The sequence below is a fragment of the Ambystoma mexicanum genome, chromosome 4q, assembly GCF_040938575.1.
Source record: "Ambystoma mexicanum isolate Mex_15411 chromosome 4q, UKY_AmexF1_1, whole genome shotgun sequence".
In the NCBI taxonomy this organism is placed as follows: domain Eukaryota; kingdom Metazoa; phylum Chordata; class Amphibia; order Caudata; family Ambystomatidae; genus Ambystoma; species Ambystoma mexicanum.
The window spans coordinates 230544416-230559584 of NC_090928.1; the positions used below are offsets into that span (position 1 = coordinate 230544416).

A 15169-nucleotide genomic window follows, 5' to 3' on the forward strand; every position below is an offset into this window, starting at 1 on the left:
GGAGAACTAAAACAAATATGAGTGCAGTAGATTATGCCTCATTCACGGGACAACCAAAGTTATGTCTAGTAAGATGTGTACAGGCATATATAAACATGGCAAAACACATATGGCCCGCAGGAGTATCTCAGCTGCTCATTGCCCTGAGGAGACCTTTTGGGACAGTGGCATCAGTCATTCTGGCAAGATGGATGAGATGGGTGATGAGTCAGGCAGGCACTGACATTATGTTTTATGTCACTCAGGGAGAAAAGCAATGGCGTCCAAAGCGTTTAGTGTGGGCACCCGACTGGAGGATATCTTGAAGGCAGCAGATTGGACAAATGAGTCCACATTCAAGACATTTTATTTCAAGCTAGTCAAAAAGGTAACAACGTTGGTGGTAAGTAAGCTTTAAACAAGCATTATCCGAGCCTCCGGGTCTTGACATAGAATTTGAATTTTCAACACAATTGTTAAAAAAAAGTCATAATTCTATTAAAGACAAGGAGGTGAAGGATTGTCCCACCCTCTTAATCGTGAAATATATAATGTCATCTTGTTGATGCAATTATGTAATGTACTTTGTCTGATGTTACATGAGACAGGAACGCTTTGTCTGATGCTACATGAGACGGGAACGTAATATTCAGTCTGGTATTCAATAAAGGTTAAGCGTTTACCGTTTGGGGTGCAAAGTGGATGACCAGCGAAAGAAAGAGGAGGAATGAAGATGGTGGACAGATGTATGGATGTACTGATGGACTATTGGAGGATTAAGGTCATGTGTTTATTTAAGGACCAATAACAAGAGCACTACTAAAGACTCATGTTTATGGAACATGTAGTTTTTTCTCGCTTCATTGTTCAAATTGTTTGTTGTTGTGCTGCTCGAGATAGTAAAGTATGAGACGCATAATCCTCTTTCGCCAATCTCCTTGCCCTTCCATTTTCGTCAATAGAGATCTCACCAGTAAAAGTAAAATCTTCTTTTTCACCCGTCATTTAATTTGAACAGGTTGACAAGAATGCTTATGCATAACTCTCAACTCATGCTTTTGGTGGGCTTCATCCGCCATTTACTTACATGCCAACCCTTTCGAATTAGGCAGGAGACTCACGATTTTTCTTTCAATAATGATGCCATTTTTTTTCTTTCTCCCTTCCAAAATAATTCTAATCCCAATGCAACCCAATGGGAAAAAATGAATTCTCCCACTTTTCGTGCCAACATCTCTCTCCCAGGTGCTTCAGACTGTTGACATCTATACATGTAATCACTCCCCCCCCAACCTCTTATGCGTCCATACACTTCAATGGGCTCGCCCCTCCAAAATCAAAATCCGTTGTTTTCACCCGTCCTTGGGACACAAAAAGTTCGAGAGCTTTGGCTTATGCTATGTCTGATTATCATTTCCCTTGCATATTCACAACGCGTGCACGTTTGAAATAGATAGTATTATATGGCCCCAGTCCCTTAGCTCAGCTCGTGAGAAATGTCACTCAGACTGTCACACAGAGAACATGTCAATGTCACCCATAAACACATTGGCAACATGTAAATGTCACACATAAGCGAACTGAAAACTTGACAGCCCTGCAGTTACCTGGATGTTCGGATACTCGTTGGTCCTATATGTACTGTATACTTTCTACAAGAGATTAGGATTTACCATTGGATTTAATTTGCGGTTCCCAAGTATCTTCAATGCTACAGCGACATTTATATCCGTTTTGGAGAGATTTGCGGTCAAATTTCAGCATCTGGCAAATTGTAAACTGAAAAGGAAAATAAATAATGTCAAGGAGGATGGCGGGAATAAGTCTCACATTTCCTTTCTGCGTAACACTGAACATGATCACAAAGGAGAGGGTTGAAGTTTTTTGGGTTTTTTTTGTTTGTTGCAGTTGCCCTCTTTATATTTGAACGCCCTAGTTGTTTGGTAAATAGCACCGTGAGGTATTTCATCCATGTCTATTTCGCTCAGATGGCATGTGCGGCGCAGCGATTGGCCAGTGGCTCTTCGCCACGACTGTTGCTCTTCCGCTGTGGGCGGGGCTGCCAGACTGGTCTTGGTGACAGGAGGAGGATGACAGCTTCGATGTGCGCGGGCAACAGCAGTCGCGGCACATGTTTGACGAACACCTGTAAGGCGGCGGGGCTGGCGTTACTTTGTACAGTTGTGCAAGTCCTTGCTTGAGAATCGGTGGGGCCGGCTACCAAGGCCATCCCCTGTCGCCGAGTCCGAGAAGGCTCGGCCGCTCTTCTGCTCCCTAGGGCGCCATGCCTGCAGGCAGCAAAAAGCAGGTGCGCTTCGCCCCGGAGTCGGCTCCGGGAGAGGATGGAGGCGGGACCGGGGCTGAGGCGCTTTTACCTGAGCAGGACGAAGACACACTCTTTGACAAGGCTACGGCGGGCAGGGGACGGCTTCTCAGCCGAGCGAGGAGGCGGCGGAACGGCGAGCGCTGGTGCCTGACGGTTGTAATGTGCGCAGCCTTCATGGGTCTGGTAAGAATAAGATCCTTTCGGGGGAGAGGTGCAAAGATGGGGCAATAATGCCGTTTCCATCGTCGAAGCGATAGGGATGGTGCTTTGCATTAGGGCGGTGTGCTAGATGGAACATTTCGGGTAACCTGGATCCTGAAATCTGCAGAGCCACCGAAAGATATATGACCTGACCTATGCCACACTTTTAGTGTGCATCATACATTGGCACGCTTTTAGTGTTCTACACGTGGGTAGGTCGGTATCGTACCGAACACTTGCAGTTAGGCAAGAGCATCTGGGCAAACATTGTTCCAATCGTTGACGCTGTGATGATGTGTAATTGTCGCTCATAGCATAAGGAAAGTACTCCCACGTGTGTTTGTTTCTGGGCTGGCTGACGAAACGCATGGGCACACTTCAGGATGTTGTTTGGACCTGGAGGTGTGACAACTTGTCTACATGTCAATACAATTCCATGAATGTGTTGCAGTTTATAGTTTTCAAGCGCAGAAGGATAATTGACAAATGGTAAGTCCTTTTTGGGCGCACAATCGCTCCCATTTGTTGCAGTTGTCTATCCATACAACACATATTGGATCACACAGTGAATATATTACAAGGAACAGGAATGAATTCAGTGCCACACACGTAAAGTATTTTTGTTCGAAGAGGCAGCTGTATGGTGCATAGATTATAATGGAGAATATGTGTCATAATTCAAATTGCAGTTGATGAATTACCTTGTTTTATTTTTTTTTTATTTATTTTTTTTTAATTTCAGCTCGATAGACCTGTGTGTAAACAGACAGGTCTCCGTGCTTTTATTACATTGATCTATAAACAATCCACTATATAAATAAGATTATCCAACGAGTAGGAAAGACACTTCACCAGTCACATTTCTAGTTATTGAAACTAAACTTAAGGTGATCCTTTAGTTTTCATGTAATTTCAAAGAGTCTAGAAAGTTCACTACCCCATATGTCAATTTGACGTTATGGCCAGATGCTGCATATTGCCACCAATGATGATTATTTGATGTCTCGGGGGAAAAACCACTTAGATGTTGCATCCTCCGATCAACCAGCGCCGTACACCTCGACAGTAGATGTTCTGTGGTTTCAATCTCGAGCTTGCAGAAGCGACAGAGATTGTCGGTCGTTTCTCTCATGTGACGACAAACTTGCATTGCTTTGGTCGGAATAGCGTTCAAACGAAGTCGCAGGAACTGGGTACGGTGGTGTCTTGATGGACATTTTGTCAGGTATCGACTAGGGACATTTAATTTATGAACTACTAGATCAGATTTCAGCGTGGTTGGCATTAAGGCACGTTGATCATAGTTCTTGATCCAACTCCATTGCTCGAATTTCTTTTTAGCCCATTGGGGAAGTAAAATCAGATCTTCTTGCAATATGCCTGCTCGAATCAGTTGTTCAGCCATCAATTGTCTCCATTCTTGTAGAAGGCCAGATTGTATTTGATCAGATTTAACTTCAAAGAGATTGTACGCGGGGGCCCTTGGGGTCAAGTTCATTTTGCGCAAGATCATTAATGACTTCCACATGACATGTGTGTACAGGGGGTTTAGTGACAGCTCATAATTTAGTTGGATCGTTGATATATAAGATGGAAGTTTCAGCACACGACGCCAAAATAAGCCCTCTAGCTTCTGCCAAATCTTCATGTCAAGATTCCACCCGGCCTCCGAACCAAAAGTGATTACTGGAACCACTTTTTGAAGATAGAACATTAGAATTGGTTTTAGGCTGAATTTACCAAATGAGTTGTAGATTTTGTTTGCTTGAATACTCAATTGAGTCATCTTGTTAACAAGATCCGCTTTCCAGTGCTGTTCGTTTATCGAAGAATTAAACATTATTCCTAGGTATTTTATGGAATTTGTGGTGTTTAAGGGAATCCCATTTATGTACCACTTAAATAGCTTTTGCTTTTTAGAGCCACCCGCTCCGATGGTCATTATTTTGGTTTTTCCAGAGTTCAGATGTAAATCGTTCAAATCCAAGTACTCTTGTAACTTGTTTAAGAGTCTTTGTAACCCGATCTCAGTTGAATCAATCAAAACAACATCGTCTGCATACACGACGCACTGAATTTGTGTGTCATTTATTTTCGGAGCGAAGGAACGTGCTGACGATAAATGTTTGGGGAGATCGGAAATAAACAGTTTAAAAAGTTCAGCTGCTAGAGGGCACCCCTGTTTTACACCTTTATTGGTGCATACGGGTTTTGACAGTTCGCCCTGGGTGTTCAGCCGCACTCTAATTGAGGTGTCGGAATGTAACGCAATAATAGGTGCGGTCAGCTCTTGAGGACAGTTCCAGGCAATCAGCTTCTTCCATAACAAACCACGATTCACATTGTCAAACGCTCCGCGTAAATCAATGAAGGCAAAGTGGATTTTTTTCTTTGCTCTTAAGGTTTCGAGTTTTAAGATGTTTAATATCACGAGGTTTACCTCGACTCCAACTCCTTTTGTGAATCCTGTTTGACGAATGTCAGTGATTTGATTTCTCGTAGCCCAGTTTGCCAGTTTTAGGCGTAGGAAAGAAGCAAAAATGTTCCCAATCGTGTCCAAAAGGGCAATTGGGCGATAGTTGTCTGGATCCGCCCGACCCGACTGCCCTTTTTGTGTATCGGCACCACAATAGCGTTTTGCCAAGATTTCGGGATCACCATTTTATTGGACAATTGCATGAAAAGTGTCTCAATGAAGACTGCCCATTCAGGAGCATTTCTTTTTAACATCACGTTTGAAATCATATCAGGACCCATCGCATTAGAATTTTTTAGTCTATGTATTGCATCTTCTATGTCAATTGACGTGATGTGTAAGTCCCAGTTTGTAACAGTACATTGTAAAGTTGATATTGGTTCCTTTGTTGGTTTACAAAACATGTTTGAGAAATGGGCTTCCCACGTTGCAGCATCGATTTCATGTGTTATTAAAGGATGACGTTGTTGATTTCCTGAGTTTAGTATTTTCCAAGTCTCATAGGTGTTTAAAGTAATTAGATGTTTCATAAGTGTTTCCGCTCTGTCTTGATCGATGATTATTTTCTGCGATCGAAGCCAGTTGCGATATGTTTGCCTCCTCAACCTTATTGCAACTTTTAGGGACTTCCCTCCGCAGATCGGGAAAGGTGACCTTTTTAAAGCTCTAATATCTCTGTGCATCTGTTTCTTGGCATTTGAAATAAGCATGGTGGTATAGTGCTTATAAGAATTATTTGATGCTTTGTGTCTAAATTTTGAAGATCGAAAATTTGATAACAGCGGCACGTAGTCAACTGTCAGAGACTCACATGAGTTTTCTAATTGTTTAGTCAAGAAATTTACTTGAGAGCCATTGATTCGTATTCGGTTTCCTCCTGCATTTACTGTCAAGGGAATGGAATGGTTATTTGTTTGTTTAGACCATTCACACCTGCATGAAAATCGAAGAAGATCGTGGTCACTATTTTTCATTTCACATATTTCTAGGGAGGGATCATTTTCGAACAAGTTTTGGGAGACCCAAAAGTAATCGATAATTGATCGTGATTTGTTATTAGCCCAGGTATGACGGGGCGGTTGATCACCTTTCACCCTTCCATTTACCATTTGGCAGCCACGAATATTCAAAGCACTTCTCCACATATGACTTCTCACTGGTTCATCGTCGTTGGATATAAGTTTAAATGTCATTGAAGATTGTTCTAATTTGAACCAGGAGCAGTTCAGGTCTCCACTGAATATGATGGAGAGATTTGTATATGTTATTTGAGCATTGTCAATTTGAGTAATAACAGAATTTACAAATTTCTTGCTGCTGATTTGTGTCGGATTCCAATATCCGTTTAAAATGAGAAGATGTTTCCTCGTCTGAATGTTGACATCTGCAGTCTGTAAGATAACACTTTGGACAAAGGGGTTTGGGCAGAAAGACTCAGTAATTGACCACCATGGAGTGATTTTTATCAACATTAGTAGGCCAGAAGATGGTCTGCCTATTGGGTTCTTTATGGCCGGATTCAAAAGCGTTACATATCCATCACATGAAGGTACTTCGCTCAACCAGGTCTCCTGTAGACTGATGACAAAAGGCGAGTCGGTAACTACCCAAGCATTATTAAAAAGGTGATTAAAACCTCTAGTATTCCAAGATAGGAAGACGCACTGAGTTTCATTTGAGATCTGTATTTGCTAATGTCTCGAGTCAACGAAGTTTGGAATGTTATCCAGACGTTTGAAGTGGGAAAAGGACTTGTTGGTTCTGTCACGAGTATTTCTACCCACTTGCAGAGATGTACGTATCATGGCGCGTCTTTCATCTTGTTTAAACGAAGAATTATAAGTTTTGGATTGAAGTCCTCTGTTTATATTAACATCATTAAGTTCGAGGGAGATATCAAAGCCGAATACTAGGAGTTCGTCTGCGGCTTTCATGATGGTGTTTCTTACTGAAGATGAAACAATATGTAGCAGCACTTGATCACAACATTTTTCTGTGGGATACTCGACGATTTTAATGTCATCGGATACAATAGTACGGAGTGACGGAATGCAATTGAAAAGTTTCATTACGTTGTGACGGTTCAGGTTTAGTTCTTCGTCATCTACGTGAAGATTTTGCAGTCGTATTTTACAAGCTGACTGATTATGATGCTCACTTGGATCCGAGTGGTCACGAATAAGATGATGAGTGGAATTCTTTTTCTGAAACGATGTTTGTTTCGGGTTTAACTTTGAAGTAAGAAGAAAACTGTTTTCTTCGCTTCTCCTTGGATTTGTCTTTGTAGATTTCGTAGAGGGTATAGTGTGGTTTCCTTTTAGCGCATCTACTTCATTCGATCGTTGTCGATTGTCACTAACCTGCGCACAAACTTCGTTTTGTTTTCCCGTCAAATTTTCTTCCAAATCATCTGAGTAAGTTGAAAGGTCACAAAGGTCGGTGATGGACTCATTCAGCTTGCTCATTTCGGCATCAGCTCGAAAACGTTTTTTTGACGGAGGTTGAAAACCACAATTGGCTGACAACACATTGTGAGATCTTTCAGTGTGTGGGAGATTATCTTTTTTGGTTATCACCGTATCGCTGGACAAACCTAAATCGGTTTTTTGAGTTGTATTTCTGATGTATTTCCTTTTCGTTATGGAGATTCGTGGTTTTGTGGCATTCTGAGGTCGCTTGCTAGGTTGCGCTACTTCCAAGTTTTTATCGTTTCTTAAAGAGGATTTGGAATTAGGTGCTGGCTTCAGAGAGCTAGATTTGGCAGCTCCATCGAAGATTCCAAATGAGGTTGATTTTGATGGTAGATTTGAGGTCACATTTGTAGATCTTTGGGTGTCAGATTTGGCCTCCTCGTTTGCTGAGGCTGGCAAGTCCATTGAATTTGAACAAATTTTTATGCAAGGATTTTGCTCCACATCTTGTTTTGATGGTGAATCTGCTTTGTGGGAAGAATCCTGTATTGATTTTCCACTTTGATTATTGCAGTGAGTGTCGAGTTGCTCGTTGTTTTTTTTGGCAGTTTCCGGTTTGAAGTAGCGACAACTTGATAACGGGCCTAGATTGGTTGAAAAGTCAAAGTGACGCATCCACTTTACAGCGTCTAGTAGACCTTCAGTTAAGGTATCATTTTGACAATGGTGTCTGGCAGCAAGATCACTTAACCTTTCTTGCCATCTTATCGTATTATCAGCCTCACGTAAGAGTTGATTTTGAAGGAAAGTTGTTGTTACTTCAAACTTATCCATCTTTTCCTTTAGGCTGACAATTAGGGAGGATTGATCTTTTATAGTTTCATGTAAGGATTCGTACATCTTTGAAAATGGGAGCAAAGCAGTGCTAGAGGCAGCTAAAACGTTGTTATAGATCTGTATAGCCGCAGCAGAAGAAAGACTTGGTTTCACTTGAGTATCCTTAGTTTCATCTCTACTTTGCAGTGAACAGTTTAGTGAGTCCGAATGTGCTTCACAATTTTGCATGATGTTCTTTTCCCCTATTTCACCAATCACATCTCCCGGTTGCTCATGTTCGATATTTGATTTATTTGCCATTTTTGATATAGAGGTTTTGTGCCGAAGTGAGCCTGCTTTGATGTTCCGACCTTTCTGCACCGTACTCACTTGGAGCGGCGCAATTCCTGCTTCCGTTGGGTCTAAGGTGTATTTCACGGTTTTATTCAATAAAGGAGAACCATCTGAATTAATTGTGTTTTCCTTCAGTAGAGCACTTCTACGGGACGACTCCAGCCCTGTTTGCTCTATTGAGAAAGTCTGTTTAATTCCCGCCAATTTGCGGGACATTTGTTGTGATGTTAAAGAGTTCGTTTCCGGAGCGATTTGACAGGAATATATTGGTCGATTTGTTCTAGTGTGCATAAGGTGCTGCGGCGTTGTTAGCACGCACTCGTGAGACATAGGTTCCATAATCTTCGAGTGGCTGGCCGCAGGACCTATGTTAGCTGCGCGTTCAGTAGATATTAATGAGGGCCCTGTTTGCGCGTCAACTAACAATTGATGAACATTATGAGCTGATTGACGTTCGTGATAGCAATCATTGACATTTGACTCTTCAGTTTGGGATGCCTCCAAAATCTCCGCATCCGTAAACTCCGTAAACTCGAGAGGCGAGTAAAAGGCATCAGCGGATTCTGGTTGAAGTAGTAAAGAGGAGCTCGCACCCACAGCCTGACTCGTCACAGGGAGAGACTCGACAGCAGCGACAGATAGACTTTCCAGATTCGAAAGTTTAAGTTGCTGTTCTTCACTTTCATTAAGCAGAGTTGGAGTAGAGTCGCAGAATCGCGTACTGTTTGACGCAATCATGTTTAATGTATTTTCGGCTAACAGAGGTACTACAATAGCTGGCCGGCAGTCTAAAGAACTTGTTAATGTCATGTGTTTATCTGAGTGACCTATTGAGTTGTCATTACTGGTAACTATGTTATGTGACTCGCTGGAGTCACCGAGAACTTGGGATGTTAAAAACGTCGGCGTTTCGTTGGCAATACCCTCGCTACACGAGCGCACTGCCTCCAATTCCAACGCGGGCACTGGCTCGGCTGGTGTATTTGGCTCGAGAGTCAAATCTGTAGCGCTCTTGTTTTTGCAGTACACAGCGCTTACCTTGAGTGGCGATGGCGTTGTGGGTTTGTCTGCTTTAAGAGCAACCCAAGGATTTTGCATTCTCCGTTGATGCAAGGTTTTCCGCCTTGTTGCGGGGCCGTCGTGAGTGGGTTCCGCTGTTGTTGCAGTCATGTCGAGTCCGCTCAAACTAACGCGGACTGACGCAGACTGACTCGCTCCCGACTCCGCGCGCGCTCCACGCTCTCCTTCCTGTTTTGAAGGCAGGAAATTAAAGTGACAGTGCACACAAGGTCTTTGGTAGCAAAACAGCTAAGAAGAAGGAAAACGTTGCTGCAGCTCCTCTCACACAAAAAAGGTAGGGACTGACGCAGACTGACTCGCTCCCGACTCCTTTCTTGGCTTGCAGCCTGAATGATTCCCACCGGCCCCTTAATGCTGTGAGGTGGCTTTGCTGTGATATAATGCTCTGTACAATTAACAGGAATGTCATATCTTTTTGTGGTAAGTCATGTAATATGCGTCTTTGCTGCACAGTAACCCTGAACTGTGCTGCACCTGCACTCTTAGACAATATGTTGTCAGGATATCATACTATTGACCACCTCCTTCTTTTTTTATGAGTGCCAAGCTTCAGTTTATCCTATAACTTGTCAAGAAATACACAACAGCCTGTCCTACTCCTTTGCTCTCCAACTACATTCACCTTTCTTTAAACTGGCCCACATGTGGCCTGCAAGCTTGGCAGCACTACATTTCTGTGCCAGAGTTTGCACTGTGGAAACGTTTAAAAGCTAATATCGGGTCAAAACGTCACCACCATTTATCTGTGCGGCTGGAACATATCTGGAGTCCATCATGCAGCCAAAATTCTGCTTTAACTACTCTAAACATGTTATACATAGTCCAGTTTATCTATGTTCTTCCTTAATGAACGTAGACCCAAAGCATCACAAAACATTCATTTTCCCCTTATACATCATCCTACCTCTACGTTTGTGGATTTTCATCAACTTCTCTTCCTCTTATCTTCTCCCTGCTCCCTTTTCCTCAACAGATTTGGATCGGCCAATCTCCAGACCGATCGGATACTGAGACCACTACATTGTTGCGTTATATTAGCCACATCTTGAATTTCATTAATCTCCAAGCAAATTCACTGCCCTTCATCAAGAGCTATATGCAGGTGTAAAACAGATCTGTGATGATTGATCACCTTTTGGAGATGTTTATTTGGCAAGCAAATACATATTTATTTTGCGAAAGTCTTTGGTTCGTGAGGACTGTTTAGATTAATCTTCTCTTCATTATGTGGCAACCTCCTATAGAAAGCAACAGAGGCGATGAGTGGCTGCAGATTATCAAGGTAAATATATAAATATTGGTGGGCGGCACTTCATGTGTTCATCAGGAGAGTGAGGGCTCCCCACGCCCTGCATCACACATAAAAACGCAAATCAGAGTATAGAAATTGTTTTAATAAACCTTACTGAAATAACTAGAAGTAGGTCCAAATCTTCCTGATTTGTATCCCAATCGCTCTCTAAAAATCAACTAGCTTCGACCTCAGAAGGTATTCATCTTAAATTGAAACAATAAAAAAAAAACTGCATTCTTAAGAAAATACACACATTTAGACACATTACTTTAATATAACAAGTTTAATATTTACAATTGGAAAGAATCTTATCAATCTAGACCATCTTGGAGTAAAATGATGTCACAATTAAGTACCTGTCCTCAGACAATTTCTAGTTTAGAATTAAATGAAAGATCAGTAAACACTGCACTACGACACTGCCGAACTACATGTTTGAAGTAAGGCAGAAGAAACACCTCCAGCAGGAGGTAATTCCTCCATTTTACCCCCCCAAAACAGCGAAATCGGCGTTACTACCGCTGGTGGCAATACCACTGAATCTCCATGAAGTCATATGGACTCCAATTAATGGGGACTAACACCGCCTACCACCATTTGTAATTCAGTGGTAATGCTGCCGGACCAAGTGGTGGTAACAGTAATACTGTATAGTGGTATCTTGATGGTATTACTGCCGGGGTACTACCAAACTCGCAGTGAGGTTGTATATCGGGTCCGACAAGGCCAGAAGAAAAAATACAGTGAGAAAGCAAACAATGAAGACAATTTAGTGATTAACTGATCTGATTTTGCACTCGCAAAATGACAAACCCTTTACAAGGGTTTTTCATTTGTTACTACTTACACAACTTTTAAAACATTTTTTTGAAGCACACACTTGCATATGAAATGTTTAAAAACTTTCTTTGCAACTTCAAAAATGGACTGAAGTCTATCTGAAATCTCTGATCATCGAATAAAACTTCCATAGCATTATCGGCTCCTGCAGCCTGGCATGCACACTGCCCTTCTGGACTCTATTCGCTCCTCACTCTCCCCTAGACCTAAAAAGATTGCCTCCCTCAAATCTACTCCCTACAATGACAGTATAATCCCGGCCTCCACCATTAAACAATTATGGGCCCGGCACTCAATGTGTTCAAAGGCATCATTAATGCCTTCCTCACAGAAGGGTAATTCCCAGACACCTTCAAGACTGGTCTCATACGACCACATACATAAAGCACACCACTTCTTACTTGCCAAGACTCAATTGTGCACATTGTGAGCTCTGTTTTTATATTTAACTCCCTTTAGCAGTCTGCAAAGTTTTTATTTTCATGCTTCCTGTTCCTTCTTCCTGCTGCTTCTCTCGAACGGGGAGGTCGTCGACCTGCCCTCCACCCCCTTTCAGTCCGACAACTACACATCGGGCCTGCATACTCTGGGGATCACGCCCCGGCAGGTAAGCCCATTTGAGCTGTTGTGTGCTTGGGTGCATGCTTTAACTACAGACTGCATCATTGATGCTGGCGGTGAACCACCAGGAAGCGCTGTTCACTGAGATGCTTTTCCACGTGGCCGATCACTGTCTACACGTGTGAGAGTAGACCTGCCTCTGTTCAATCCACCATTTCGGAAATGGCAGCCCTCTTCATCGGCAATGGAGTGCCTCCAACGGTTGCCATGGAGCTACCAACTCGCTCCTGATTGGCTACCCATGTTATCTGAGGCCTATCAAGAGTCACCCTGCACCTTCACAAAGGCCCCTGTCTAGACCTTGGGGAGCCCCTCTTCATGCCACCGCTCCTGAAACTTCTCCTCACCACAGGCTGCTTAATGAATAGACGTACAGTTACATCTGCATTTAGGGACCATGAAAAAACTGCTTCTACACTGCCCCAGTAAGAACCCTCTACCTGTTAGCTGCTGACTCTTGCCTTCCTTTCACCTCTAGCCTATCTGCAAACTGTAACTTCTTGTCCACTTGATATATGTATCTGCCTTACACCCACATATTGCTTGCTTGCCGCTGTTTGTTAGTGCCTTCTCAAAAATTCCTTAAGTGTTCTTTTCAATCTGTGCATCCTCTGTTTTTGTGCTGAATTTAGTGATTTTGGAGAATTTCGAATTTATTTAGGTGCTTCTTAAATCTGTGCATCCTGCAATGGTGCTGTATTTAGTGATTTTTTTAAAAAAAATAAATTTTTATTTTTATATTTTTTGCGGATTTCGAATTTCAGTGTGCTTTTAAATCTGTGCACATATCCTACCTCTCTCATGAAGTCTGGAAGAGAAAATATGAAAAATGCTCTCTAGCGCTCTAATCCAGGCCTACCTATTGCTGACACTTATGTCAATGCCACCTCCAGGCAGACTATTATGGACCTCCTCTTCTCTGCCCCTCTCCTGACCTATGGATCCCCCATTAGTTCTCTGCTCTTTCCCCTTTCTCCTCTCCCATTAATGGTGGCACTGGGGGCGAAGTACTCCTGGCATGCTTCTCATCCTCTAGGTGCATCATTAATGTCTATTACAATGGCACTATCCTGGCCCACGGTTCTCAACCTACTCTCCTCCATCTCGACCGGCGCCTGCCCTGTCTATCATAAACTTCCTCCCTTCTCCTGCCACTCCTTCCTCCTCCCCCACCACCACTGATGGGAGTACCACACCCCTGTACCCCCCGTAAAACCTTCAAAGGTGGTAACCAGCTTCACTTGGCCACTCTGAATGCTCCCTCTGCTGTCAAACACTCCTGACATCTGTCTCCTTTCTGAAGACTTTGACCCAGACCTCCTTGCTCTCACTGCTCTTGACACTCCTTCCTGAGGGCAACAAAATCCTTTCCAAACCCAGACCCAACAGGCCTGGATGTGGAGTGGTCCTGATTTTCCCTGAGTGGGTCCCTGCCCCCTGCCTTAGCACCCCACTCAAGACTTGCTAATCACCCCACTGCCGCTGTGACTGGTGGCATGATCCTCATGAATCTCACAGGACTCCAGGCCTTTCTTCCCAGTCGATGCCAGCACTCCCCTCCGACCCTCAACTGCACTGCCCTTGCGGGCCCCTGCGTGGCGGATCTGCATCCCACTCTTGGGAGTCACCTGCACTGGCATTTAGCCTGAGGTTCTCCCCTTTGGTTCCTCTTAGCACTTCCCTCCCGGGCGCTGCAACAGCATTTGCCACTCCTCTGTCCCACTGCCCTCCCTTTATAATGCACTTCTCCTCACTGCACCTGCACGCCCGAATACCACAAGGCCTAGTAGGACCATGACTGTATTTTACCGTTTGCTATTGTTCCCTTCCCAATTAGCCTTGTGGTGCTTTGAAACACTATTCAGTTGTGTAATCGCCTAACAGTTGCTGAATAAATAAATGCACTGCTCTGACGTTGTGGACCGCTTGCTGTTTCATTGACTGTTGTTTGTGTGGCACACTAGGGATTAGGGCAATTAACAAGACCAGACCAGATACCTGACTGGAAAAAGACAGAGCAAGGAAAAGCTGAGGGTCTGTCAGCTGGAGGGGAAGGACACCTACGCGGTCAGTGAAAATCTGGTCTCTCTGAAAATCTGGTCTCTGTCTAGAATCTTGCTGTCATGCCAATCGTAGTGTCTTTCGCTGTGCACAAGCAGTCTTTTCATGTGACGGCCGTAGAAGTTTAAGGGAGGAAGATCTGTGCTCATTCAGTGGGCCAGTCTCGGATGAAGTAAGAGTTGTTGACCTGTCTTGGTGGGCTTTTAGCGACTTGCTTGGGTCTCGACCTTTTGCCAATCCCGATCCACTTCCCTCCTCATGGGGATTACTTGTACCTGTGTTTATTAAATACTCAGTTGAGTAATTTGGCTACTGTACATATTTCCATTTGTTTCAGTATATTTGTGTTTTATAACGCAGGCAGTTTCGCCGTGAAATGCCATGTTTTTGTTTTGATTACATACATCATAACCATAAACCTTACATCAATCATGATTTTCCTTCCTTCCTGAACCAGCTCAGATCTGTCTACAAAGCAGTCATCACAGAATAAGGTGGTCCCACCAGTTTTCCCATGTCTTTTCAAATGTATATGATGATCCTTTTTATTTTCGTAAAGCTTTCAACTGTCCATTTTGCTAACCTCTACCTCCACACTGGGTGAGATCCGTTCCTTCCACTTTCCTGCTGTGGCCTCCTTGCGATCATCCGCGTCAGTCCTACAAATATCTTAGTGTACCATGTAAATGCAAACTCGCCCACAGTATGCC

At 43.3% G+C, this 15169-nt stretch overlaps 1 protein-coding gene across 2 annotated transcripts in view; it reads left to right on the plus strand.

Moving 5' to 3' along the window:
* The first annotated feature begins 2021 nt into the window (after window positions 1–2021).
* Window positions 2022–15169, plus strand: part of MFSD4B (major facilitator superfamily domain containing 4B) — a 323877-nt gene continuing 310729 nt past the window's right edge. The window contains exon 1 of one of the 2 annotated variants that reach the window (XM_069607773.1): window positions 2022–2488. In XM_069607773.1, the coding sequence (XP_069463874.1) occupies window positions 2264–2488 (225 nt within the window). In that variant the 5' untranslated portion in view covers window positions 2022–2263. The remainder of the gene's footprint in view (window positions 2489–15169) is intronic. The other variant, XM_069607774.1, reaches the window with a different exon arrangement.